Consider the following 26,785-nt stretch of genomic DNA (forward strand, 5'->3'; position numbering starts at 1 on the left):
TTAAGTAAGTTTTAAAAATTGTACAGGTACAAATACGCAGGGCAATACAGGGAAAAGTAGCGGAAAATATATATTCAAATAGGTGCGGGGCTTGAGAGGTCCAAATAGGTCAAATATATGTTGTATACAGCATGTATACACTTGTGTATACTTTGTGATTCTTTTTTCAGGATTGGGCCAGGGCCCTTCAGCCCCCCCCCCCCCTTTATTAACAGGCCCAAAGGCCATTTTTTTTTCTGCAGGTTTTAAAGAAGGCCCAAGTATAAGGATTAGATTAGGACAGGTGGGCCAAAGCCCAATTGAATGAATTTGGGCAATCAAGCCCAAGTTCAAATATTTCTTTCTCTATTATTTATTTGTTTGAATTATTTAATATCTTGGTAGATTTTTTTTTTAAAAAAAATCTCCTAAAGGGGTAGCCATTTTTCATTATTTAAATTTTATTATTTTTGTTTTTACTTACTTTTATCACAATTTAGTTTTCCTTAAATTAATTCCCTCAAAATATCTCCCTTTAGAAATAAATAATAATAATAAAAAATAAAATAATAAATATTAAAATAAATTTTCTTTTTACTTAAAAAGTCATTTAGTCAAATCGCCGGTCAACCGCAAGTTAGCGGACATCCCGAGGGCCTAATACCTTCTCGGGATGTACATTGAACTTCGAACCTTTGTTTTTCAATTGATTTTAATCTGTTTTAAATCTTTTGAAATTTTTCTTGATTTTATCAAAATCAAGTGGCGACTCCGTAATTCGAAAAGTCGATTTTTCTTAAATAATAAGATTAATTGATTTTTCGAAACCTAGTCAATGTTTTTTCATTTTTAAAACCAAAAAATAGTTAATAATAATTTTTAAGTAAAACAGGTGGATAAAGTTGCAACATTAGAAGAGCTGAAAGGATCACCTCAATGACTCGCCTAATGGCTTAGACGAGGGCTCCAAGCTCGCCTAAAGTTTTAGAAGACCCAAGAGAGGCGACTTGATCAGCGACTCGCCGAGTCCATTCGGCCAGGGTGACCCAGCACGCTCATTTCCTATTTTGGGTCTCTTTTGTAATAAATACCTAAAACTATAAATAGCTAGTTTCGGTTCTCATTTTAGGTATTGATATTTTGAAACTACTGTATGAGTGTTGAGACCTTGGTACAATATTTTGTTGACTATTGCTTGAAAACATTAGTTGCAAGGTGGATCTAATTCCCTCGAGGTCATCGTAAGAGTTAGGTGATTCTTGTAGGATTAAGAGATTGAAGTTTTACGGTTTAATATACTTTTTGGTTGCTTTCTATTTTCTCTTTTGTGTCTATCTATCTTTATTTCTTGTCTTTAATTTTCGTATTTTCATTAGTAATTATGCAAACGTTCTTTATAATGTCAATCTGAGAGTTTTTGATCAAAAATATCCTTTAACTATACTTAAAACTTAATGGACATCCTTCAACTAACCTATTTAACAACAATCATTCAGTTTAAAAACTTAATTGGACCGCAGATCTTGTGCAACTCACATGACTCTTACACATCAAAAATCAAGTCCCTCAAACCAATAGCAAGCCTATTATTGGGTGTTTGACCCTATTTTATTGTGAAGCTTTAAAACGTAGTTTTGTTTTCAAAATGAAAAATATTTTTCAAAATTGGGTTTGGTATTAATACAAATTGAAGTTATTTTTGCTGAATAATTTAGAATGAAAGTACTTTTTTATTTTTTTTAATTTTAGAAATTTTGGAATCTTATGAACGTATTTGAATGTTAAACTCTGGAAAATATATAAAATATTCTTGACCAAACACCTAAGCTATTATGAGTTCACTTTTGCATGTGTCAATTTTGTTCGCTAAATGTGAGCGATAAACGCAAAAACATCAGAGTTAGGTTGATTCGTCTTAGGTGTAGTGGTTGAGCTGTGATTATATTTGATTTGGGTATTGATTTTACAAAAAGAAAACATAGATTGGAGTTTGTATCATAATTGTGGAATTATAAATGTTGTTGTCTGGATAAAAATGAGAAATGACTATATAATCTGTTGATCAAAAGTCTTCAACAAGACATTTTTGTTGGGTATTGTGAAAATTTAGAGAGGGAACCGTACAAGCATATCATGTCACATACAAGAGAAGAAAATAGTATTAAAAGAGTATTTTGATGGTAAACTTTAAGAATCTCATATGAAAAATCATTAGAAATGCAAGAACAGAAAAATGAACGAAAGAATCTTTGGATTGCATTGTAAAAAGATATCATAGGGATGGGTCTGTTAGTTTTCTTAACAGAGTTTCATATAAGGATGGAAGTTGCTAAGGTTAAAATATATAAATGATGATTTTTGTTCAATTTGATAGTTGAAGGATATATGTTAAGTTTTGGCTATAGTTAAGGAATTTTTTTGACAAAAACTATTTATCTGATGGCACCTAATGCTAAATCAGGGGTAGAGACTATCCCATGAAGACAATCGAGTATGCTAATGGTATCCCGAGAAATTTTCTTGACTGAAAAAGAAGTGAAAAGAATGAATACCATTGAAAATTTCCAATTTATTGGGATTAGAAAGTTTTAATATGGTTGATTGGAATTAGAAGAATTATGGACAATTATCCGTAGGCAATACAACATTAAAGGAGATCGTAAGATAGGTTTACTAAGAAATGATCATGTACTTATAAGGCTTGAACATCATGAGGATTTTATAAACCTTATGTCAAAAAATCTATTATATATTAGCTAAGGACGATATTCATATTCTATGAGGCCTCCTATATATGATGAAAAAATTAAAGTTAATGAGAAAACTAGGTCATGGATTTGATTTGATCCCTTGATCTTAAACCTACATATTTTGTTAAACAAATAATCTTCTCATTACCTTCAGGAGTAGGTAAACCCTTACACTTAGATTTGGCTACCGTCAAGAAAACCATCTTTAAATCATTTGTGAGATACTTTAGAATTAACCTTAGTTCATTATTGTGGAAAATTTACCATGTAACCGACATAGACCACGTGATCCATAACATGGAATATGGTGTCTATTCCACATCGAAAGGATATAAGAACCATGAGTTTGAGCTAAAGTGGATACACTAGCTAATGTCTATCTGAGTGTCACGGATCGAGCCTATACTTGTACGTGGTCGGCACTCGAAGACCATTGCTGGCCTCGAGTGTATCCTTATCCTGGCTTACTCACTCAGTGGAAGACTTAAACACAAGAGATAACACAAGAAATAACTTAAAAGTAATACTTAGACAAAATGACAACTCAAGTCTTAATTGTTTTACAAGTGAAATGAAAAGACTAAAGAAACTAAAATTATTTATCTATGAAGGCTCTAAAATAAAGATGGAAGTTGGTACAGGACCCCTAATCATCCTAACAACTGAAATCTAAACAAAATTAAATGATAAAATATGTCATACGAGACGAAAAGAGACTCACCAACTGACTCGAGGCTACTCACTGAATATAGGTATGTTGAATGCTGATCCTACTTATATGCGTTTGCATCACACGACGATGCAGGACAACTGGCATCAGTACAATGAATGTACGAGTATTCAAGTTGGATTTCTAAAATGACATAGGCTTGAAAGATATTGTGAAAGGAAAACTTACCTTTCCTCTTCTCAACTCGTGGATACTCAACTCAATATAAAGCAGTAAAACAATCTAGTTCATCAAATATAAATCAATAACAAACTTAACTTTACTCATTAAAAGTAATATAACTTCAGTGGGAAATTCTCTAGCCGACAACCATCACTATGAGCCTAAGTGATGGTACAACTTTTTACTTCACGCTGTCGAGGACCATCCTATGCCTTGCCATTAGTATAGGACCTTACCTAACTTAGTGGATACACTAGATAGATTTAAGTGATCATCTAAAATGTATGATACTTTAATGCACATGATGGGTACATGGTTTATGGAGACTTGAATTATTATGAACTCGCATTTTCATATCGGTGTTCAATACTACTCCCAAAAATATACTTAGTTCATGTATTTTTAAAACAATTTCGTTCTCTGGGTTGAGAAAACTGCTCAACACTAACTTTAAAAGCTCTCTTAGAATCAAAGTTTCATTTTCTTTCTCAAAACTCTTTTGGAAAATCTTAGTTTCCTCTTATCTTAAATGTAAAAACATTTATAAACTCTTAGGGAATACTTAGTTCCGTTATAACTTTTTGAGAATGAAATCAATATTTTTACTCTTTACTTAACTTGAACTCGAGTCTTAAAATAACTCTTAGGGAATACTTAGTTCCCTCATAATTTTTGAGAAATGAACTCAACACTTTAATTAACTTGAACTTTAGTCTTAAAAATAAAGTTAAAGCATTGTTAAAGACTCTTGAAAACTCTTAAAAACAACTTTGCTTTGACTTGGTGCTTGACTCTTAGCTTCTTTGACTTTGATCTTAACTTTCCTTGAATTGAATTATGGGTTCAAGGTTCATGATCTCATGTTTATGGATGATTTATGATGTTTATATGTACCTTAGAGTGTTAGAATCAACTAGGAAATATAGGTACATCACTTAGGAACTAGTACGAAAATGTGGAGGGAGAATAGAGAGAACTGGCGTCCCTGACGCTCTGAGAGGCGCAGGGCACCAGACCTCAAACCTCAGAGAGAAAGCTGGGGTGCCCCAAGGCCCTACAGACAGGGAGTGTCGTTTGGGGCTATGGGAGGCGTGGCGCCCCAACCCCTATCCCAAGGTGTTCTTGAGTTCTCTCTTTTGTTTTTCATATCTAAACCCTTTAAATTTCCATAGTTCTTTCCCCAAACACTTAGGATCATTATTACTCTTAATACCCAATAGATTCAACCTGAAATAACACCCGGAAACATGAATCAAAACTTCAACAACACAACTATCAAGAATTCAACGATAACTTTAACAATGTTCTACAAGAACTCAGTTTTTTAACATTCAAATAACTTAAATTAGTTGAATAAAGTAAGATTGGTGTGTGGATGACTAATCCAACACTATGTGATATCATATACCTTTTTAAGGATTATCCCCAACAAATTTCACTCGCAATATTTGAATGTTCTTGGCCAATTCTTGTTTTTCTCCTATTTTCTCTTCTTTTCTCTCTTCTCTAAGCCCTAACGTGAATTTAAATCTTTCTAAACTGATTGAAGTCTTATTTTACCCCAATTAATCCCTAAAAACAAATTAATTTGATTAGGTAAGGAAAAGAAAGCTTTGCCCTTTCCAAATCCGGATTGGACTTTCCTTAATCCAACAACCCAAGTTCCGAAAGACATAACTCACTCATACGATATCAAAATCGTGCAAACTCAGTGGCGTTGGAAAAACTATTCTAAGGGATTTCCTACCATATTTCAAAATACTCGTAACTCATCCTGAGCTAGGAGTTCTGGTCGTTGAAGTTGACCAAAAACTCACTTTTTGCTTAAAATTTCCATATTTTTCTATTCTTTCCAAAAATAAGTATTTTCAAATTTTAAACTCTTTTCTAGTTGTTTTTTCTAGTTGCGAGATGTTACAATGAGACAATCATCCTATGGTGGCACATAGTTATGGGACATGGAAAATCATTACTAGTCCATTCGGTACTAAATAAAACCTCTCGGAATAGTCATTAGTCATAGTCATATTATCATCCATGAAAAAACTTAATTAAGGAACCAATCCAAGCTAGAGTTCAGTTAGAATAACTCCTAAATTTAACTCAACTTAGGTGAGAAAACCTTTCAACCTTATGAATCCTTTATGTGAGAAAACCTTTCACGGTCATGTTGTTAGTAGTGTATGAGAAAAACTTTCACAACAACATTGATACTTCACTCTCAAAGCATCTTCAAACCATTTATATCAACTTCATGAAAACATAGATATCTTCGTAAATTCATCTTCCATAGTTCATGAGCTTCATCATATGTTCATAATCAAAATCCATGAATCATGCATGGGTTCATATGAATTCAATGTAAAATCATATAATTACTTCAAATCATGCATAAAAAGATATAAAACAATCAATTGAATCATAATTGAAAAAAACCCATGAAGATTGAATAGAACCCAATCTTTGAATTGAGAATCTAACTTGTAAAAATGGAGATTTTAGGAACCCATTGGATAAAAGGACTTTATAGGTGAATACTAACGTACCTTAGTAATCAATGCATACAATCTATGGGGAATTGGATTTTTTTAAGACAAACCCTAGTTTTTTCTTCTATAGCTCGTTAGAGGATTTTGGGGGTGATCTTGGAGGGAAATTTAGGAAATATGTGAATGATTTATAATGAATAGTTTTAGGACTTAATTCATTTATACATGTCTTGAGATAGGGTTTAAAACTGTGTAGTTTAGGTATCCAACACTTTGGGAAATACTAAAATTACCTAAAATTAAAAACTGACAGAGTCACCTAAAAGGAAGGTTGGACGGTTCGTGCAAGGCCTCACTGGTCGTATAGGAACCATCAAGGAGACCCCCTTCTTGGAAGTCCCTAAACGGTTGGGGTTGATCCCCTAAATGGGTCGTTCACTTCTATATTGGTTGTTAAAGGAACCATCCAAGTGACTTTTGCTTGTGGCAGCCTATTCAGCCAGTGGTGCCCTAAGCGAATCCTCACTTGTTTTAGGCTGTGGACTTGCTCACTATCTTACTTTAACCTTTCTAAAGCTCGAGGTGTTACACATCTAGTCGTAAACTTGGCTTTAGTTCCCAAAACTCAACTAAAGACCCTATAGATAAAATAATAGTGCAATTGATCATAGAGCACAATATGTGCCTAGTGAAGTCATCATATTAACATTTTGAGGTTATCTTGACAAAAAATTGACAGTGGTCAACTCTTAACTTAAAAAAAAAATTACAATTTTATCCAAGATTTAAACTATTATATGCCTCGGGGACCCTTTCAAGCTATTCAACCAAGTCATAAATCACCTACGACATAGTAGAATCGAAAACGACCTTGACACTTTGTTAAACCCAAATGTAGGGTGGGTTTTCGGTTCTTCGGTTCGGTCTAATCAAATTTCGGTTCGGTTCTTCCATATTCGGTTTTTGAAAAGTGTGCACCATATTTTTACCAAACTAAGATCGATTCGGTTCGGTTTTTTCTACTTTGGTTTGGTTTAGTTTGATATTATTAAATCAATTTTTCGGTGTGAATAAAAATAAATAAGGAATAAGATAAAAGTGTTAAGAGTTCCATCATGTGTTAATAAAAATAAGATGATTTCTTTACATGTCAAATGACATTACATTTGTGGCCGAATGTAGTAGTGCATAAGCTATCACATGCAATAGGGATATGCAAAGGAATCATTGGAAAGATCCATCAAACATTGATAATCATTTGTGTAACTTTATCAAAAATGTAAGTTGCGCACAAAAGCTAAAAAGAAGAATTAATTACAACAATCAGAGAAGGAGAAAGTGTAAAATTTATTTGTTCAAATATATGATTAAAGCCATTGGGGGTGAAATTTTTGCCAAAAAGTACCTAGATCTATCACAATTTGTATCAAGACATCCGTGAACTTAACCAAAATAAATGGAAGTTCCTCATTACCCTTTGTTTTATTCTTCAAAGATGAATTAAAACGACAATTTGTTTTTCGACATAGAAAGAAACTTCGATTTTTAAAGTCTTGAAGACGAGAAAGCTGAAGAAAGTTTTGGTTTTTGAACGTTTGGGGCTTTAGGAATTAGGGTTCAGTTCACAATTACATTTAATGATTTTAATTTTTAGTTACTGACTTACTGTTGAGTATTATTAATTCATTTTTTAAAAATATAAATTTTTTGAGTCAAATTCAAATTTTTTTTTATATAATATCAGTATCATTAATTGAGTAATATAATTTAAATATTTTTAAATTTATTAAATAAAAATTTGGTTCTTCGGTGCACGGTAGTTTCGGACCCTTGCACCAAACTCTGAACCGAAGAAAAAAAAATCAATGCCAAATCGAAACACCAAAAAACTGCCACCGAAAAACCAAAATCTTTTGATTCGATTTTTTTGTTTTTTCAGTATTTATGTCCACCCCTACCCAAATTTTTACTTTGGTCAAATTAACCTTCTAATTTTTTAACGTCCAAAATTTAAAAGCTCTTCCAATACCCACGTGACACTTGGGGATTCCTGCCACCCTTCTCCAATGACAAACAACTAACAAAATTGAAATGAGTGAATATATTTCTTCTCATGCGTTGGCTTTGCAAGTTCCTGTTGTGCATCGATCCCTGCCCAATTATTATCTCTTTTAGCCAGACTACTAGCTTTTTGGAGGACGATTATAGACTAGGCTCATTCAGGTTAAGATGGACAGTGAATTGTTACACAACCTTGTGTGAAAGGTACCAATTAACCAAAATGGCTGGTTGTCATACTCTTACATGTACAGAGAAAGGCTATTCAAAATGACAAGCTAAAGTTACCAAAAATTAATATTTAGATCATTGTCACAAAGTAACAGACCATTATTTCCAAATGCGAGATCACTACTATTAGCAAAGGAGCAATTCAATCAGATATATCCTTTGTAAAGCCAACAGGGACAGCGAAAACGTTAGCTATGTCTTGGGAAAAGGCGATGAATCAATCTCCGTCTACCGTTTTAATACACTCCATTGTTCTTCTGAAGAAGCCAACTGATCCATGAAATCTGGACTGTTGAAGTAAACAACCTTCGATTTTCTGTCATTTTTCCTGTTGAGTGAATTTTTTCAAGTTACACCAATGAGACCAGAAAACAGGAGACAATTGAAGGGAATACACACCTGGTTTCTCTTTGTCTAGTGAGGAGAACTAATATACCAAACCCTACAACTAATGCAATGTTCATCACCTGAAAAATATGAACAATAACAACTATTAGTCATCTTTGAAATTGTTCATCTTCTTTTGTGATCAAAGCAAAAGAGGATAATGCACTTCTGATGGCTCTACGATTGTCGGAAGCATGCATTATATATCCATGATTTTCTTCAAAAGAATATTTCTTATATTTACATAATACTGAAGCAAAGACAAAGGATAAGGTAGAATTTCAAATATGCACCTAAATATGAAGAAAATGAGATGTATGGTTCTTTGAATTTAAACTGTCAAATCTAAAATATTCCAACCAAACCATTATTGCGCTTCAGGAGGCTGTACTTTCCTAATTTTACAATTACATAGCAGACATCCAAGTGAGGATATCAAATAAATGAATCAAAATAATATGCATGTCTGACCTGTCTTACAGGTCCAGAAGAGCCATTTTCTCCAAAGCTCTCAGACTGAGTTCTTGGCTTTTGTGGCTTCTCTCTTCCTTTCATTGTCGTGGATTCACTTCTACGGAAAAAACTACGCTGCTTCCATCAAAAATATAAAAACAGTTATCTTTGCAGAAACTTGTTCAAGCAAACAAAAATCTTCCCCGGAGGACCAAATGTTCTAGCAGTTAACTGTACGGTACAATGATGACATGATCAGTATGAGGATTTGGTAGTAAGCAGTTGGTCAAACAAATATACGTTATAATGAGACATGCAGAGTTCTCCATCAAATTTACCACTAAGGATGGTGTACTAACTTCGGGAATACTATTGAACGTATAAAAGAGATCAGCAAGGATACTGATAGAGAGTACCTTTCCTGTAGTTTCCTGCATAGAAGGTCTCTTATTTCTTTGATGATCATCTACTCCAATATGGCAATCTTCTGATAAATGCACTATGTTTTTGCCTGCACTTGTCATACATAGACGCCTTTTGTTATCCGGAAATATCCATGCACCAGAATTTTCAGAGTCAAAAAGTTCATCTTTGCGGCATGCTATTAGTTTTGGTTTCACATTTGAAGCCTTTTCAAAATGTACTTCTGGTGAAGTCTCTGATCTAATTTCTCTGTTTCGTTTCTCTGCAACTGCAGGACCATTAAAAAAATCTTGATCAGCAGCCAAATTACTAGCTTTCAGCATATCTGGATGAGCAACACTGGTTGTTTGGGAACTAATGGCTGTTTCCAGGTTGGATAATCTTATCAAATCTACAGGTGAAGCAGCAACAGTATTTGAATCCTTTTTAGCAGATACAAAGGTCTCCTGCTGACTGGAGCCTGCTTCGTTAAATTGGACAATATGCACACTAGACTGCTTGAACTGTTCATGGAACACGGGTTGTTCCGTACCAACGAAATCTTGCGCTGGAGAACTATTTTGTACTCTTTTGCCAATATTTATTTGAGGCTCTGGCAAGTCAACAGTATTAAGAGGTCTTTCTAGTCTTAGTGCACTAATCTTATTAGGCCTTGAAATTTTGTCTGAATCCAAATCTTTTAGGGAGCCTCCAATTCCAACTAAATTTGGTTGGGATTTTGATGCTCGAGTTCTTGTAAGAGATCTTCTCCCCTTTTTCTGATGTATGCAATCAGTTCAATGTTTACCAAGTTTTATGTAAACAAAAGAAATAAGGTTATCAGCTTAAGAAGTCCAACACAATGAATTTCTCCCTACAATAAGCTGGAGAGTAGAAGTACCTGAGTAAGACCAGTTTCAAAGGCACTTATCATTTTCCTGACACTACTAGGAGTTTTCTCCAGTACACCTTGGTCCTCGGGTTCATTAGACGAAGCAACAACATTCTTTCGGGAAACAGACTCTTTCTTGGCAGCAATATCCATCTTCAACATTGACCGAGTGTCTTGATCCTCAGAATCAACATTCCTCTTTTGAGATATGGACTCTTTCTTTACAGCAACATCCGTCTTCAGCATAGGTCGTCCACTTCGATCATCAGGTTTATTAGATGGATCAGATAAAATCTTCTGTTGGGACATAAACTGTTTCTTTCCAGTTACATCCATCATCAAGATGGACTGTACATCTTGATCATAAACAGGTTTTACAGCAGCAGAATCATTATGTATTAGCTGAGTTTGAAGATTCTCAGCTGACGGACGGTCAGGTTCAGAACATCGTATTTCAACCCCTTCTTTCACAGGTAAAGATGAGTTTACTTCACTTCTATCTGTGGCCATTCTAAACAGGCAGATTTACTATCAAAACTCTTAGCAATTTATAATTCATTAGATAAAAGCAAATTTTGACCACATCAACCTACTAAGCATTCTCTATGTAGTCACCACAGTGCTTCCTTCTTGAGTTAAGCTGCAATTCCCTAAACAAATTCTCCTACTTTTGATTTACTATAATAAACTTGGGTAAAATCGAATAACTAAAATATTTTCCAAAAATTACATAGTCCTAAATTTGTTCCTATGTCTTTCTCCCATTAATATAGTTCTTAGAATGTGTGATCAAACCTGAAAACTCCCTTGTGATGGGCAGAGACAATGCAAATGTATCTCGCATAGGGACTGCAGTTCCTTTGTATTTAACATTTGTCGCGGGAACTTTATCTTGTTTCTTCTTCAAAGCAGATTCTCTCTACCAAATCAATCGAAATATCATTACACATAAGCTGATAGAATCATCAAGGCTAATACAAATTGAAAGCATAGAAAAAAGGATAAATCATTTTAGTAACTCAGAGTGAGAATATGTTTGAGATTATGTACCTATATGAGTCTGAATAAAACATAGTGAGAAACAGTATAATATTACCACATTACGGATTAGGTTGCGCTCATCTTCACTGAGAATGAATTGCAACTTCATATGGACATAATGACCTTCTTCAAATTGGAAAACATCATCCCAACAACCCTTCTCAACAATTGATAAGGTCTCAACTTCTGTCAGATACAAACTTTTTGTTACCATTAGCATCAAACTTGGAGCACAAATATGATATACATACCTTTACGCGATAACTCATTTCCTTCAACATCCTCAAGTCTAACAACCAAATTATCACGAAATGTGGTTAACGGACTGCAAAAGAATAATCAAATTTCCCAAATTCATTTAATCATGTTTTGTGCTTAAACCATAAACATAAAGAGGTGACTGAATAATCATTACAAGGAGAAATCTCCCTTGTCCCACGTTTGATACGCTCGCTTCCCCATGGAAACTACAACAAAACATAAATCAATTCGAAATATATCTATACAACACTAAAAAAGAAAGAAGAGAAAAATACTAACCCCATAAGCAAATTGAAGATGATGAAATATTCTTGAAATCAAACACTGTGTAACACCAAACTGAGTTAAAAAAAATCATTTCATCAAATATTAAAAGAGGGAAGCATTTAGTACCTGAAACTTGGATTGTTCCTGGCATTTTGGAGAATTTGATATGTTCACCAAAAAAAATATTATCCCTTCAAGTCAAGTATACCACATAATTCAAGGGGTATTTTATTAATTTTTTTTTTTTGTATTGTTTGTAAGTGAGAGTGTAACCTTAGAAGTATGACTTGTGATAGAAAAGAAATTTTGGTTGGTCAGCAGATTGCAGATGTGGATGAGCTAAGAAAGATGATTGGATCCATTAAACACCTCAAAGGCTATGAGTATGTGAAACAAAAAAGTTATTTTGTTGGGCAAATTATGCGAAATATAGCTCATAATATGATTAATTTGGGTTCAATTTATAAAAATTACCTAAAATGGTCCTTCTCATATTTTTTTTGAGAAATTAGTGGGATGATTTTTTTAATCTATAACAAAAATCTTAATTGCACGTGAATCTTATTACCTTTGAACTATTTTAAAGTAAAATTAATTTCACCCTAAAACATTATCATCTATCAAGTATCTCGTGGTGATGCACACATGCTTGACATGTGTACTTAACCGGTTAGTCTCTTCTTTAAAGAGAAAAATCTCCTCCTTCCTTTCTTCCTCCACTATATTTTCAAACGCAACTATTGTAAAACATCATTTTTTTTACCTCAAAAAAATTTGTTTATGTCTCACAAATCAAAATGAAACCTAATGGCAATGACTTTACACCTCAAAACCAAAATTTAAATAAAAAATAACATAATTTTTACTCTATCCCTACAATTCTACAAACCTTTGAACAAATTCAAACATCATTTTTATGAATAATTTATGTAAAAATTAGGCGAAATACATAGTCTAAGATAGAAATTACTTTATATCCCTATTCTTTCACTATTTACCAAAAATTTCTTTTTATATTATTTAGGATACATAATATTGCAAAACGATACTTTAATCAAAGCGGACGATACTTAAATTTTTAAGTTATTGTTATCAGTTTACTGCGTAAAAAAAGATTAAATTAACCCCAAGAATCACGTGAATGTTTAACAAATTTACTGACCAGTCTTCATACACCTCTAACTGAATTGGGCAATTTTGAATTTCAAATTGTGAAACCTTCTCATTGTTCTTCAAAAAAATAGTAAAAGTTTGATTCAAATAATTTTGAAACGCAAATTTGTGACAATTCAAAATGAATATTTGGATCTTGTTAAGGCATTCTAGATCATGGGAAAGTGATGTTAAATATGAGCGATACAAAAGTGATGGGATAGTGGTTGGGGACAATATTTCATTCCTCAATCTTATTTTAGCAATTGCAGTTGAGTTGGGTATCGATGAATTTTAAAAAAAATATGGAGATCAGATACATTGTTGAAGGTGATTCGTCTCCATTGTGTATTCCAAATGATATGGGGTGAAATTGTACATAGACATTAAGAAACATGAGGTGAAATTCGGAATTTATCCTCTATCCATTGATACATCAGATAAAGGTGTTGAAGGGATACAAAATTTTAATGCAATAACAGGTGAAATCATGTGTGTTGAGGGTGGAAAAAGTGATGCAAAGTCTCTAAACATTGTTGAATCGACGCTTTTCATCTGCCAAACTCAAAAAATAAAAAACCAAATATGAAAGCTTTTGAAATACCATGCTTATCATGAAAAGCTCACTGAGCAATTCAAGAAAATAAGTTTCTCTCCACTACCCAGAGAAAAAAGAAGTTCGTGGATGCATTGACAACACTGGCCTCCATGATAAACATTCCTGAGGGAAAGTCCACCCAATCATGATAGAAAAAAGAAGCAGCCCGGTGTATTACAACCTAATAGAAATTTTTGAGTGGACTCCCGGCATGTTCAATAGGGGAATCTTTTGGTGTTGATTTATATTACATACCAAAAATGGAGGTGAAAAATTATATATCAGATACCAATATTTCTTGATGTGGAAGTTAAGCAAATGTACAAGGATAAGACAACTTTAAAGGTTGTAATAGAAAATTACAAAACAAAGAATAGCTTCAATTTTAAAGTTAAAAGATCCGATAATAACATATATGTGATTCAATTATATGTTAATGTTCTTCATTTTTTACATGTGTTTTTTATATGTTTTTCATGATACAGTAATAATATGTGTTATGTGCAGTCGTATGTATAAGGTATCTTGTTCGTTTTGATGTTTTTCTGGTTATTAATGTATAAATTAAGAGTGGTAGCTGAAAGATGTTTAAGATGAAAAATTATGATTAGTGTATACAATAAAGTATCGTAAAGTGATATATTTTTTTATGAAAGTATCAATTAAATCTGGTAATTAAAATAAGGTTATTAAGTGGATACAATAAAGTATCATAATGTTGTTTTATTTTTATTTATGTATTAGTACATTAACCTGATTAAATAACAAATATATATTATTTAATTTCAGCTATGTAGTAGTTTGTTGTTCAAATGATTGTTAATTGAAATTGAAGGCCTCTGTTAGAAAATTCATAGTGAGATAACTTTAATAGTGAACATACATATTCATTGAGGGATAGGTATTAAGTAAGGTACAAGTTATTGTTGGGTTTGTTAGTGGTGTGACAACTCCAAAATTGAGGAATCATAAAACGAAACACACTCCCATCGATATTATTGAGGATATTATGGCAATGTATGGCGTTGAGATTTCTTACTAACAAGCATGGCGGGCTAAAGAGCATGCATTGGAACTGTGTATCCAAATTCATATATAACGATGCACAAGTCAAAATATAACGAATTTATGTATCTTTTAATATCATTAAGGCCAATGATGACAGGGTTTGGGTTTTGTAGGCCAGTTATTGTTGTTGATGATTTACATCTTATTTGAGCTTATCGAGGGACATTTGTATCTACTAGTATACTCAATGGAGCAGGTATGCCATTTTGGTTATGAATTTATTTATTTATTAAAATAATGACTATACGATGTTTAGTCCATAATGTATATTTTGTGTTTTTATGTTAAGGTTGTATATTGCCTTGGACTTACGAAATTGTTGACACGAAAAATGATTGTCCATGGACATGGTTCTTTCAACAGTTTAAAAATGCATTTGTGAGAGGAAAAATGTGTGTTGTATCTGACAAAAATGAAAGCATAAAGAAAGGTGTAAGTATTGTTTATCCAAATGTTCCTCATTTTTCATGCATATGGAACCTCTAGAAAAATGTTTGTTCAAACTTTAGGAGAAGCAGGTCCATTCTAAGTGATCTGTTTTACTTAATGAAAAAACTTATAGAAAAGAGGATTTTGAAAAATTGATGACTAAATTGGATAAAATAGATGACAGAGTAAAGAAGTATTTTCAAGATGTTGGGTATGAAAAATGGTCTAGGTCTCATGCTACAGTGAACCGGGGAAGAATGATGACTTCAAATATAGCTGAATGTATCAATTGTTGCCTTGTTGATGCACGACAACTACCTATTATAGACTTTCTGGGAGAAGCTAGAATTCTATTTGATTCTTGGAATTGCAAAAATAGAGAAATAGTTTCTTATACAAAGGAAACATTGTGAGGAGATTTGAAGAAATATTGATTATAAACACGTCAAAAAGTGTAAAAATGAAGGTACATATATGTATTATCTTTATTATGTATCTAACTTTACTTCCAATTATATTATTGCTTATACCAAATGAAAAAGAACGTGTGAAATATCTCTAGTTTGTGAACAATTGCAGGTTGTTGCATCTTCTGAGTTTATTTTTTCAGTGTATGAAGATGGGATAAGATACATTGTTTGTCTTGAGAGAAAAAATTGTTCATGTGGTAGATTTTAACATGACGAGATACCTTGCCCGCATGCAATAGCCGTTTTGAAGATGAAAAATATAACAGATGTAAACCCCTACTGCTCTGATTACTATAAACATGATTCATTAACAAATACTTATGTAGTTCCAATGGAACCAATGCTAGACAAAAGTGATTGAACAACTCCAGACTATGTTTTGGAAGAAGTTGTCTTGCCACAAAGATACAAAAAAATGTCTGGTAGATCAAGAAAAAAGAGAAAGAAAAATACAAATGCAAAGCTAACAACAAAACGAATTGTTGTGAACATTGTGAACAAGAAGGTCACAATATAAGAACATGTACTTCTTTCAAAATTCTTGATGAGTACTTTTTAAAGAATTTTTATGCTTCATGTGTAAATATTTCTGGATATTTTAAATTTGCTAATAAGATTTTAACGTTTTGGCGTGATTTTAACTTTAAATAAATGTTACAAGATATAAAATGTTTATTGATACTAAATATATCAAATTTAATTGTTATCAAGTGTAATTTTACTAAAATATATTGTATTATGTGTTGGGGTATATAACAATTAATTTATTTGATAAGTGATTTAGTATCATTTACATTATACGTCAAATATATTATGTATCTGATAACAAAATTTTATTGGTTATTATAATTTTAATCAAAGTTATATAATTCAACAAGATAAACGATACTAAATATATTAAGTAAATTATTTTGTATCAATTGTTATATATACACAAATTTGTTTTTTCTTAATAAAATGTGTATCATATACTTAATGATTTTGTTGAAATTGTGTATCTGATAATAATATAATATTAGACGTTGTTCTTTACTTCAAGACTACTACATGTTAATATATACTACTTAAATTGAAGATCAGTTTGTTTATTAAGTGTATAAAATATAGTATCAGATATTTTGTATACAATGTTTATATTGTATCGACAGTATTGGTATAAACCATACTTACAAAAAATAATTTGTAACAAGTTACTGTATATTAAATTATATATTTGGAGAAAAAAATTAAAATTGAATTCATTTCTTGACAAAAAATATTCTTCAAATTAATAACTACTTAGTAAGATTGTGTTGAAAGGAGAAGTAATAATATAAAATACTAATTAATGTATCTTCAACACAATGAAAAACTAACTATTTTACATTAATCAGTCCACCTTTTGTTGGTGTAGTGTAACCACTCATTCACCTTGTAGGATCGTCAGTATCGCTAACATATTCAACCTTGACTTTGTCCATGCCATACTTCCTTCACAATGTTCCATATTTGTTGCGAAGATAGTCACTCCGAAAACTAACAAATGGAATGTTGATTTCATCACTTAAGTATTCAGCAAAAGCAGCTACATACATTCCGCAATCATTGTTAACAAAAAGTAGATATATTAAATAGTAAATTGAATGTGTAAGAAAAAATATTGATTTATAATACTAACAGGCTATCGCTTTGTTACTGCATAATGTCTTGAGCATCTTTCAATGCAAAGGACTGTTGTGGACCCAACAGTTCACCAGTATCCTTGTCTTTGTACACCTCCAATGATATCTAATTAATTCTCTCTGTCTTATCAAAGAAATCACTATTATGTAGATAGTTTGGAAGCATTATAGACAACTGTTTTATCTCTTAGGAATGAACTATTTTCCTAGATCCTATAGATGAGTCATACACTCGTATTAACCTTTTCTTTAAAACAATCACAGCCAACACCCAATGAAAACATCCTCCATAATTAATAGGAATATAGACCTCATCTACTAGATGCCAGGGTAATCAAAATCCACTTATGATGTCTTTTATAGACCTTTCATAACCAGATATAGCAACACCTTGGTCAATATGTTCTTGTGTACTAAGAGTTTCATCTGCGGGAGCGCAATAATACCTCTTATACTATGTTGATATATGACTTGAACAAACAGTTGATCGTAGTGTATCTGTGTTGATCCAAGCATCTTAATTTTGACTTCTTTCATAGATAGTAAAAAATTACATCTATGTGCTTTAGAATAGACAAAAAAATTATAATAAACAATCTGCACAATCTGAAAGAAAGTGACACATTGAAGAAAAGGAAAAATCAATTAGTAAGTTAATATCTATATTATATGACACATTTTAATTTTGTATCATATACATAATTTGAATGCATAAAATACTTGATCAGTCCATTTCAGTGGATGTGACATGGTGTAAAATCAGTTCTTGTCAACAGAAAATGCGACAACAAAATTCATATAGTCAAAATAAATTGAGCAGATTTGCCTTTATATTTATCCTCATCAGATTTCCTATGAGAATTATTAAATTCAACATGAAAGTAATTTAATAAAAACTAATATTATAAAGATACTTTAATAAGAAAACTTACTTATTCGCATGTGTTTTGAGGAGTCCCTTTTGAATCGACTTAAGAACTCTGATATTAAATCTGACAAGAGTTGAATGTGATGCGATAATAATCAAATGGAGTGTATGGGCGGATATGATCGTCTATTTTTTCCTTGCCCTTATCAGTTGATCCATAAGAACTCACATAAGGAAGTTGCAAAACCTTTGAAGACATTCTGTTATGCTGAGCTGGAGTTTTAGTATCAATATTTGGTTGGATCATTGACAGCCATCTATGTGTGTAGCTAGCTGAATGTGCGATAAAAAATCGTTATTCACGGTAAGCTCTACACTTAGTGTTTTGACATAAATTAGCTGGTTCGAAAGTCTATGACAAGTGCATTTATGACTGATTCGATTTCGGATGAAATGGAAACCGATGTGGTAGAATCCTGTGTGATGTCAAATAAATAACAAAATTATTAAAATTTATATAAAGAACTTATGCAATATCAAAAAGTTAAATAATTTCGGATGAAATGGAGGCAACTGTTATCAAAATGCATTAAATAATTTATAACCCTATCGATGTATCAATAACTACTGGATTTGAAGGATGTTTTTGACTTCTTATTGAATTTTATCGGCACCATGATCCTAATAAAGAGAATATCAAATATTATTCTATTTTTTTTTGCTAAAATAATTAATTGTATCATAATTTAAAAACTTAATACTTACCACCTTCATATCATGAATAATCACATTCATCAAAGGATCTTTATGGTGTGTTGTGGTAAGAAGCACAGTGTACTGTTTCATTGCATGTTTCTTACTAAATGTATCATCCTTTTGTGTTTGTAATAAAATTAAAATATTTGATAGTATAGACTATTAAATTGCATGATACCTCTATTAGATATAGTATCATATTCAATATTAATGTATACAGTACAATTAGTGATACACAAATAGCAGCGTCTATTCATAAATTAAAGTATAAAGTACAATAAAGATTAAAAATATCATATACACTTTTAATGTATAAAGTACAAGCAGTGATACACAAATATCATTGTTCAATTCATAAAATTAAAGTATCAACCATCGAAAAAGATACATTTTTAAATTATTAATGGATTAAAAACATAATAATGCATGTGATACTAATTTAAGTATCAAATACCTACATACCTTTGGAATATTTTTGACAGAAATCTTTTGTTTTCCAACCTCCATGGAAGGTTCATCAACGTCATCAACAGCTGCAAAATCCATTTGCATGGGTGAAATGATTTTTTGATCGAAGTTATCAGAATTGAATTGTGGACCAACATTATCTTTCTCCACAAAATCATCCATCATGTGGCGATGAAACGCCTCCAGTATCCTTCATTTTTTAAATTAGTCAATATCACATAAAATTCAGAAAGTATTAAAAAAATAAAAATAAAACCTTTTCAGTTTTGTTATCTCTCGCACCAACAACTTCAAATAATTCAAAATGATTTCTCCTTTTTAACGCCTCAAGAGCTCCAAATTTTTTGTCAACCTAGAATCAAATAAAACATATAAAAAAGAGTTAATAGTGAACATATAAATGTTTAAATGAATCGTTTAATTACATAACACTTCATGAAAATCTTGAGATCCTCAATTTTTGCAATGCCCAAAGATTTTTTCTAGAGAATGTATTAGGAGAAACACCAGATACATTATCAGTTTTTTTCAATTGTAACTTTCGAGTTTGAAATGACTGATTTGGTTGCTGATGTGATTGTGAGAGTATTGACAAAATCATACTTCTGTTGATGAACAACCTTTACTCTCTTGCGAGGTGGTGGGGTAGATCCTGCTATAGAACCTCGTGTTGATCTCCTTAACAGATGCTCTGAAGGTTTTGATGAGAAGTCTTCAAAATCAGGAACCTCCTTCGGATACACATCCTCATTATTTGAAATTGCAATCTGGTAAATCAAGTGATGTTACTTCCTCGTGAGTTGGCTGAATGTTAGAACAATCAATATAAACAAACAGAAAATGAAACATGATGATATCCAAATTAATAATGTATCGCATACTTAAAGAAATGAAGTAAAAATGTTGTACTGTAGTAATTACCTCAGTAAAAATGGATTCTATACACATCTCAAATTTGGGCTTTAAACGCGCAATTTGCCAGTTTCACATCCTCGGTATATCGTTTCCTTCTTTAATAGCAATATCGTTATTTATTATAGACCACATTCATAAATCCAGACATTAAGTGCCTATGAGATTCCATTCAAACGATACATTTTTTTTATGTGTCTGTACTTTTTTCTAAAAGATTTCATTATTTTTTTAAAAGCAACTTGTTCCCACGGGTACTATTCATAACTACGTACCATTCATAACTACCATCTTCTGTCATGAAAAAATCTTCAATAGGAATTGGTGCATCACTACGCTGGGAATACACAAATGTATGAATAAAAAATAAGATAACCATATAAAGGGAATCATCGTCGTTGTCCCAACCACCTAGCATAAAATGGTCTACCAGACGTCATTTATTTACATTATAAATAAGATAAGGAAAATATCTTTGCACTAACCTACTGATTTTTCAAAATAGATAAGTAAAATCTTTGACATTACCTTTACATCATAAATCAGTAATAATTGCAAACTCTAGGATGATAAATTTCAAGACATTCCCTTTGGCATGACGAATGTGAATTTCTTTATCTAAATTATCTTGCTCAATCTCTAACAAATATAAGCACTTTGTAATCTGACCTTGATAGTTGCATCTGGGGATATTTAGGTATGGAGAAAATATGGTCTTCTTGAATAATTCCATGCCTTTATCCTTTATTGACAATACTAAATGTTAAATAAAGTTGGAGTTTTAGGTATAACCAAACTTTAGAGTGCTCCTTGGAATATGTTTAATTACATTAATCTTATTATACAATTAAATAAATAATTTTTATCAATCTCTAACACATATAAACAATTTTTAAATTATTACCGACATATAATAATGTATTTCCTTAATTGACACTAAATAACAAGAAGAATGGTATACAAAATCAGTTATATTGTATCAAATATGACAAATATAATGTGACCTAACTATAAATTCTCATAACTGTAAGACCCCGAAAATGACTTAGGTTAAATTGATCCTAAAATGTTGGTCTTGATGTTATAAGGTCCTAAATAAGTTAAGTATATGGTATTGATGCAGTTTCTAAGAGTTTAGGTGCATTTGAAGTCAAATGTCAAGGGACGACCAAGACGTTCGACGACTAAATTACTTATGTTCCTCGTATTGGGTTCTATATGTTTATGTATGATTCATGATGTTATAAGGTATTTAAATGATTTATTATAACATAGGAAGTGTGTTGAGTTTCATGAAGTTTGGAGGTCAAACGTCCATGACGTTCAAAACATGTGCCTTGAAATGGCCTTGTGTGTCTAGGCATGTTTTGTCAATTTTTACATGTTCATTTTGGATGAAATTCATGTGAGAGGTGATAAACTCATAGAATATCATGTTTGGGTTGGAAACCTTTAGGTAAACATCTCCAAGGACCATTCAAGGGTCCTTGAGGAAGGACCCAAGTTGGTGGACAAAACTACCCAAAGCAGTCCACCTACGGATGGAAATCGACGGACAGTGGTATGGTTGTACTTTGCTTAGGTGTGAACTCATTATACATGTAAGTGTGTTGAGGAGAATAAAATTCCTCCATGGACACCACTAAACATGGTATGGTTGAGTATGACCTTCATGGCACTAGGTCTAGCTAATGAAGATCTTTGTTGATTCAATTAACTCAAGTCTATGTGCATTGAATAAATTGATTCTTGAGTGTTGTTAAAATCTGCCTAAGTGTGACTTAAAGAATAGTTTCAAAATGATCTCTTTATGAGTTGAAGTGTAATGACCATGTTATGATTAGGAGAAGGATGTTCCTCCTATGAACATGATAAGAGCCTATGTGTTTGATGCATTAAAGAGTGAATGAGTAATGGTTTTGCTTGCTTGTGTGCATCAAAATCTAAAATAATTTGATGATGTTATAAATCTTATGAACTGATCCATGATGCATTGAAATCCTTGTTGTGATTAAAGAGCCCTAAGTGTCATTTAAGGACGAATGTTCCCAAGAGGGGGATATTGTAAGACCCCCAATATGAGTTAGGGTGTATAGATACTAACATGTTCATATCAAGTTTCTAAGGTCCTAAAATTACTTATAATATGGTTTAGAGGCAGTGTGTAAAGTTTTAAGTGATTTGGAAGTCGAACGTCAAGAGACGACCAAAACATTCGACGACTAGTCACCTATTTGTCTCATGTGTCCATGCGTATTTATATATTGTATTTCATGAGATCATTAAGTATTAGAATGAGTTATAATTATGTTTAAATATGGTATATAGAGTTTTGAGAAGTTGGAGGTCAAACGATCAAGAACGTCCAAGGTATTCAAAAGATAGCCCTTAAGACGCTCAACGTGTGTCTTGATGGGGCCTAGCCTGTTTGGACGAGTTGCGAGTATTGGTTTGGGTAAAACTCATGTGAAAGGGCTACAAATTGTTAAGGGTTGTATTTACATTGGAAACTTCCGGTTACGACTTCTAAAGGGCCCCGCAAATGGCCCCACAAGAAGGACCCAAGGCTGGTCGAGACACTGCATTGGCAATGTCAATCGACGGACCAAACGACGGCCAGTTGGTCAAACAACGGCCCGTAGGTGAGGTATCATCGATTGGTACTTATCTTGGGCAGGTATCAACCCAAAAATTGGCCAAGGACCAATCGATGGAAGCCAAAGGATGGCCAGTAGACTGACCTACGGCCAGTCGATGGGTCCGTCTGATGGTGGCCTATAGCTGCATCATTGCGTCTGTTTTATTTAAGGGGTGAATGGGAAATTCACCCCACGTCCTAACTTGACTCTAATAGGTTTATTTAGATACTTTTGGGTGTATATAAGGGATTAAAAACGTGATCAACCCCACTCCCAATACAATTCACCAAATTAGACTTTTCCCTCCAAAAATATTCTCTCTAGAACCTCCATTGTTGTTAATCTCAATGTTTTCAAAAGAGTTTTCATGATCAAAGTTCTCCTTCTTCAATCTAGACATGGGTTCTTTCTAAAAATGGTTTGGATGAGTAAATCATGATGAATTGAAGTTAATACATTGGTTTGAATGTGATTTTTACTCAAATTGCATGATGAACCCATGCTCCTTCCTTAAATCGATTTAGCCTTGCATGGGCTTTGTGATCTTGACTTGTTATCGATTGAATTATGATATTATTACATTGAAGTGGTTATATCTACTTTTATTTACGTGAATTGATATTGAATTGATGTTGAAGAATCCATGTGGATCATGTATAAAGATTTGAATATGTTTAGCCTAGTTTTTCAATGATTCACTGTAACATTGGTCTTTTGATGATTTAATGGGGAATTCAATTTTGTAGAGCTGGTTGTATCTACTGTCTTAATTGGATATTATGTATGAATCGTAAATAAGTGATTCACGTTGATCAATGTTGGTTAGCCTGCGATTCTTCTACTTTTCATTGATGTCTTAAATAACGTGTTCACTAATCTAAAGGTTATAGAAATTATAGTAGGATTTCGTGTAGATTATATTGTCCTTATCTACTGCCTTATATTGATGACATTAATGGATTGTGGGTATGAATTCTTGATGAACAAAGAAAATGAATCTTGGCATGAATTGATCTAGGTTCTTCTAGCCTACAATTTGAATGTAGTAATGAACATTATGTGATCTTAATTCTAGGGTAGATGAAACATGATTTAGATTTGATTTATATCTATTTATCTACTGCCCTAAATGTATATTATTGGTACATGATGATTGATGAACTAAACTAGGGAGGTTAGTTGATGACCTAGGACTCTCTACTTCTGAGTACATGTGAGATGCCTTGTATTATGTGATAGTATGATCTTGTAGCGACTTGTACATGGTTTCTTTTATGATTAAAGTACATTTAGCTACTGACATATGTATGAATGGTTGATAAACAAGGTGTATTGATCAAAGATTATCAAAGATTGATGAATTGGTAAGAGTGGCTCATCTCTCTACTCTTCTATATTAATGTAGTTGATAAAGCCTTGTATAGCATTATGTGGTATGGTCTACTTATGGTGGAGGTGTTTACTTACTGTCATTATATATGTGTTGACCATGGCCTTGAACCAAATTGATGAACATGTGCTTATGATGATACTATGAGAAGTTTATGCCTACTTTCCTATTCTAGTTGTGATCTAGGTTGTATGACTATTGTATAAGCATGGTTATATCCATGTTAGGTCAAAGTATAGGTTCTCTTCCATTGATGAGTTAAAATGGTTAATAATCCTTACCTATGTACCCCTATGTGAATGCATGAATAGCACAAGCTAGGAGTCTTAAGTGTAATATGAAGTTGACTTGTCTCCTATGCTATTGTGTGTTGTGTGGTAATGTATGAAAGAGTATTATGGTCTAAGAGGGTGGATGCTTTAATGTGTTGTTGATAGCCATTATGTGATCATGTTAATTAATGTACACACACACTCACTTTACATACATGTCACAAGTAGTATATGTCATGGTGTCTAAATGAAAGGTAGTGCTCATATTCACTAGTGTCTACTACTATGCATGTTAAGATGATGTTTATGAAATTATGATATGTGTTTCCCTAGCTAGGATGATTTGATAGGTGTACTAGTATGTGCAATGGTATGGGACTTTGCCTATGCATTGCACATGTGTAGCTTCATAGGATAGTTCTAGTTTTTGTTTCTATATGTATGAATATGTATGTGTGAACATGTGTGTATTAATGTGTTATGTGAACGTTTGAATTAATGTGTTATGTGAAAGGTTTGCTCACATATATGTATACACACACGCGCAAGTATGGAGATCTATTCAAGAGAGGGGCCTTGAACGGTGTATTCATGTGTACCCTAAACTAGATGATGTTTTACATATGCTATGTTCATGTGAAGGGATTCTTTACATGGTTTAGGTTGATGAACTTTCATCTATGACCTATGAGTTAATCATATAAGGGGATGACTCTCCTAAACCTATGTTTTATAAAGTAAAAATATGATAAAGGTTTTCAATAAAGGGAACTTAGTTTAGCACCGAGTGAACTTGAATATGAGTGTGTGTCCCTTCCTATGGTAGGAAGGTAGGTCGCCATAAACCTCATGGGGTGGATAGACTCGTGACCCAAAAAGGTGTTAGAGTGATGTTTCCATAAGTGAATAATTACAATGCCTCATTTTGGCATAAAGAGGGTTTTCACATGTACCCCCACGTTTCATAACAATGTTGCCACCACAGATACTAGCTAGTGGATACACCTAGAAAGCTATGTTATTTTTGGTTCTACTTTGACCGATAGACCACCCTTTTCCGGTGTGGGGTCTTATCACACCAGATTCCGTGTTTAGCATCACATGGTCTATGTCGGTTAAGGCTATAGTTTCCCTAAAGTAAAATGGACAATGGAAGTAAATGACTAGGACCCTAACTAGAATGACTTAAGGGAGGTTACTTGGGATAGGTGGAAGTAATGAACCCATCTAGACATTGCACAAGTAGCTCCTAAGGTAGTTCTAGGAAGGTTTTCTAATGCATGTCATTATGTATGTGATTTTTATGCATGTTATTATTGTATTTGTCTACTTGTTATGAAGATGTGCATGATATGAGTCTATATGTATGATGTTGATCTTGTTGACTGTATGATGAAGGTCTTTCTTGACATAAATGAAGTGGTCTCCTCTTACTATGTTGATATATGACTTGGATGTAAAGGCTTGTGGTCTCATGATAGGTTTACTAAGTATGTGTGAGGTTATGGGGCCTTACATGTACATTGCACTAGTAGACTTAGACTGGGGTAATGAGTTAGGTTTTATAAGGTTCTATATGAAGTAAAATAAGTATATGTCATAATGACTAGGAGTTCACTGTATTGTCCTTATAGTCATGACTTAACTATGTCTATGTTGTATTATACTTCTATGATGGTATCTATTGTATTATGTAGATGATATGTATGTTTCCTTGTGGCCATAAGGTGATGCATTGCACCAAGTATCACTAAAGGGTTACTTGGGAAGTTAATGAACGAAAGAGAAGGTGGTTCAATGTTAAGGGGAAAAGGGCTTATTGTAATGTGCCTTAGGAATGCAATAAATTCAAAATGTGATCTTATATGATGTTTGGACTTTGAATATGTTTATATGAAGTATGTGAATGATATAAATGCTACGGTATGAAGGTTTTCTAAAGATTTACTCAAAAAGACATGAAGTATGATTTCAAGAAAATGTCCCTTTTAAATGCATGT

The 26,785-nt window shown here is 32.7% G+C and overlaps 1 protein-coding gene and 1 pseudogene across 4 annotated transcripts; both read right to left on the minus strand.

Moving 5' to 3' along the window:
- Positions 1-8,351: 8,351 nt before the first annotated feature.
- Positions 8,352-12,389, minus strand: LOC101245860 (uncharacterized). 4 transcript variants are annotated; one of them, XM_010325767.4, is made up of 11 exons: positions 12,229-12,388; positions 12,115-12,159; positions 11,990-12,041; positions 11,826-11,899; positions 11,630-11,760; positions 11,329-11,452; positions 10,543-11,033; positions 9,656-10,420; positions 9,258-9,374; positions 8,799-8,866; positions 8,352-8,715 (listed from the first exon to the last, which is right to left on the minus strand). In XM_010325767.4, the coding sequence occupies exons 1-11, from the start codon at positions 12,251-12,253 to the stop codon at positions 8,628-8,630; spliced, it is 1,980 nt and encodes a 659-aa protein (XP_010324069.1). In that variant the 5' UTR covers positions 12,254-12,388; the 3' UTR covers positions 8,352-8,627. The 4 variants fall into 4 exon arrangements, with proteins under 4 accessions (XP_010324069.1, XP_010324068.1, XP_004243957.2 ...); XM_010325766.4 differs by having other exon boundaries at positions 8,352-8,727; positions 12,229-12,387; XM_004243909.5 differs by lacking the exon at positions 11,990-12,041 and having other exon boundaries at positions 8,352-8,727; positions 12,229-12,323.
- A 4,785-nt stretch (positions 12,390-17,174) lies between these two features.
- Positions 17,175-26,785, minus strand: part of LOC138337464 (uncharacterized) — a 28,230-nt pseudogene continuing 18,619 nt past the window's right edge.

The sequence above is a fragment of the Solanum lycopersicum genome, chromosome 7, assembly GCF_036512215.1.
Source record: "Solanum lycopersicum chromosome 7, SLM_r2.1".
Taxonomy (NCBI): domain Eukaryota; kingdom Viridiplantae; phylum Streptophyta; class Magnoliopsida; order Solanales; family Solanaceae; genus Solanum; species Solanum lycopersicum.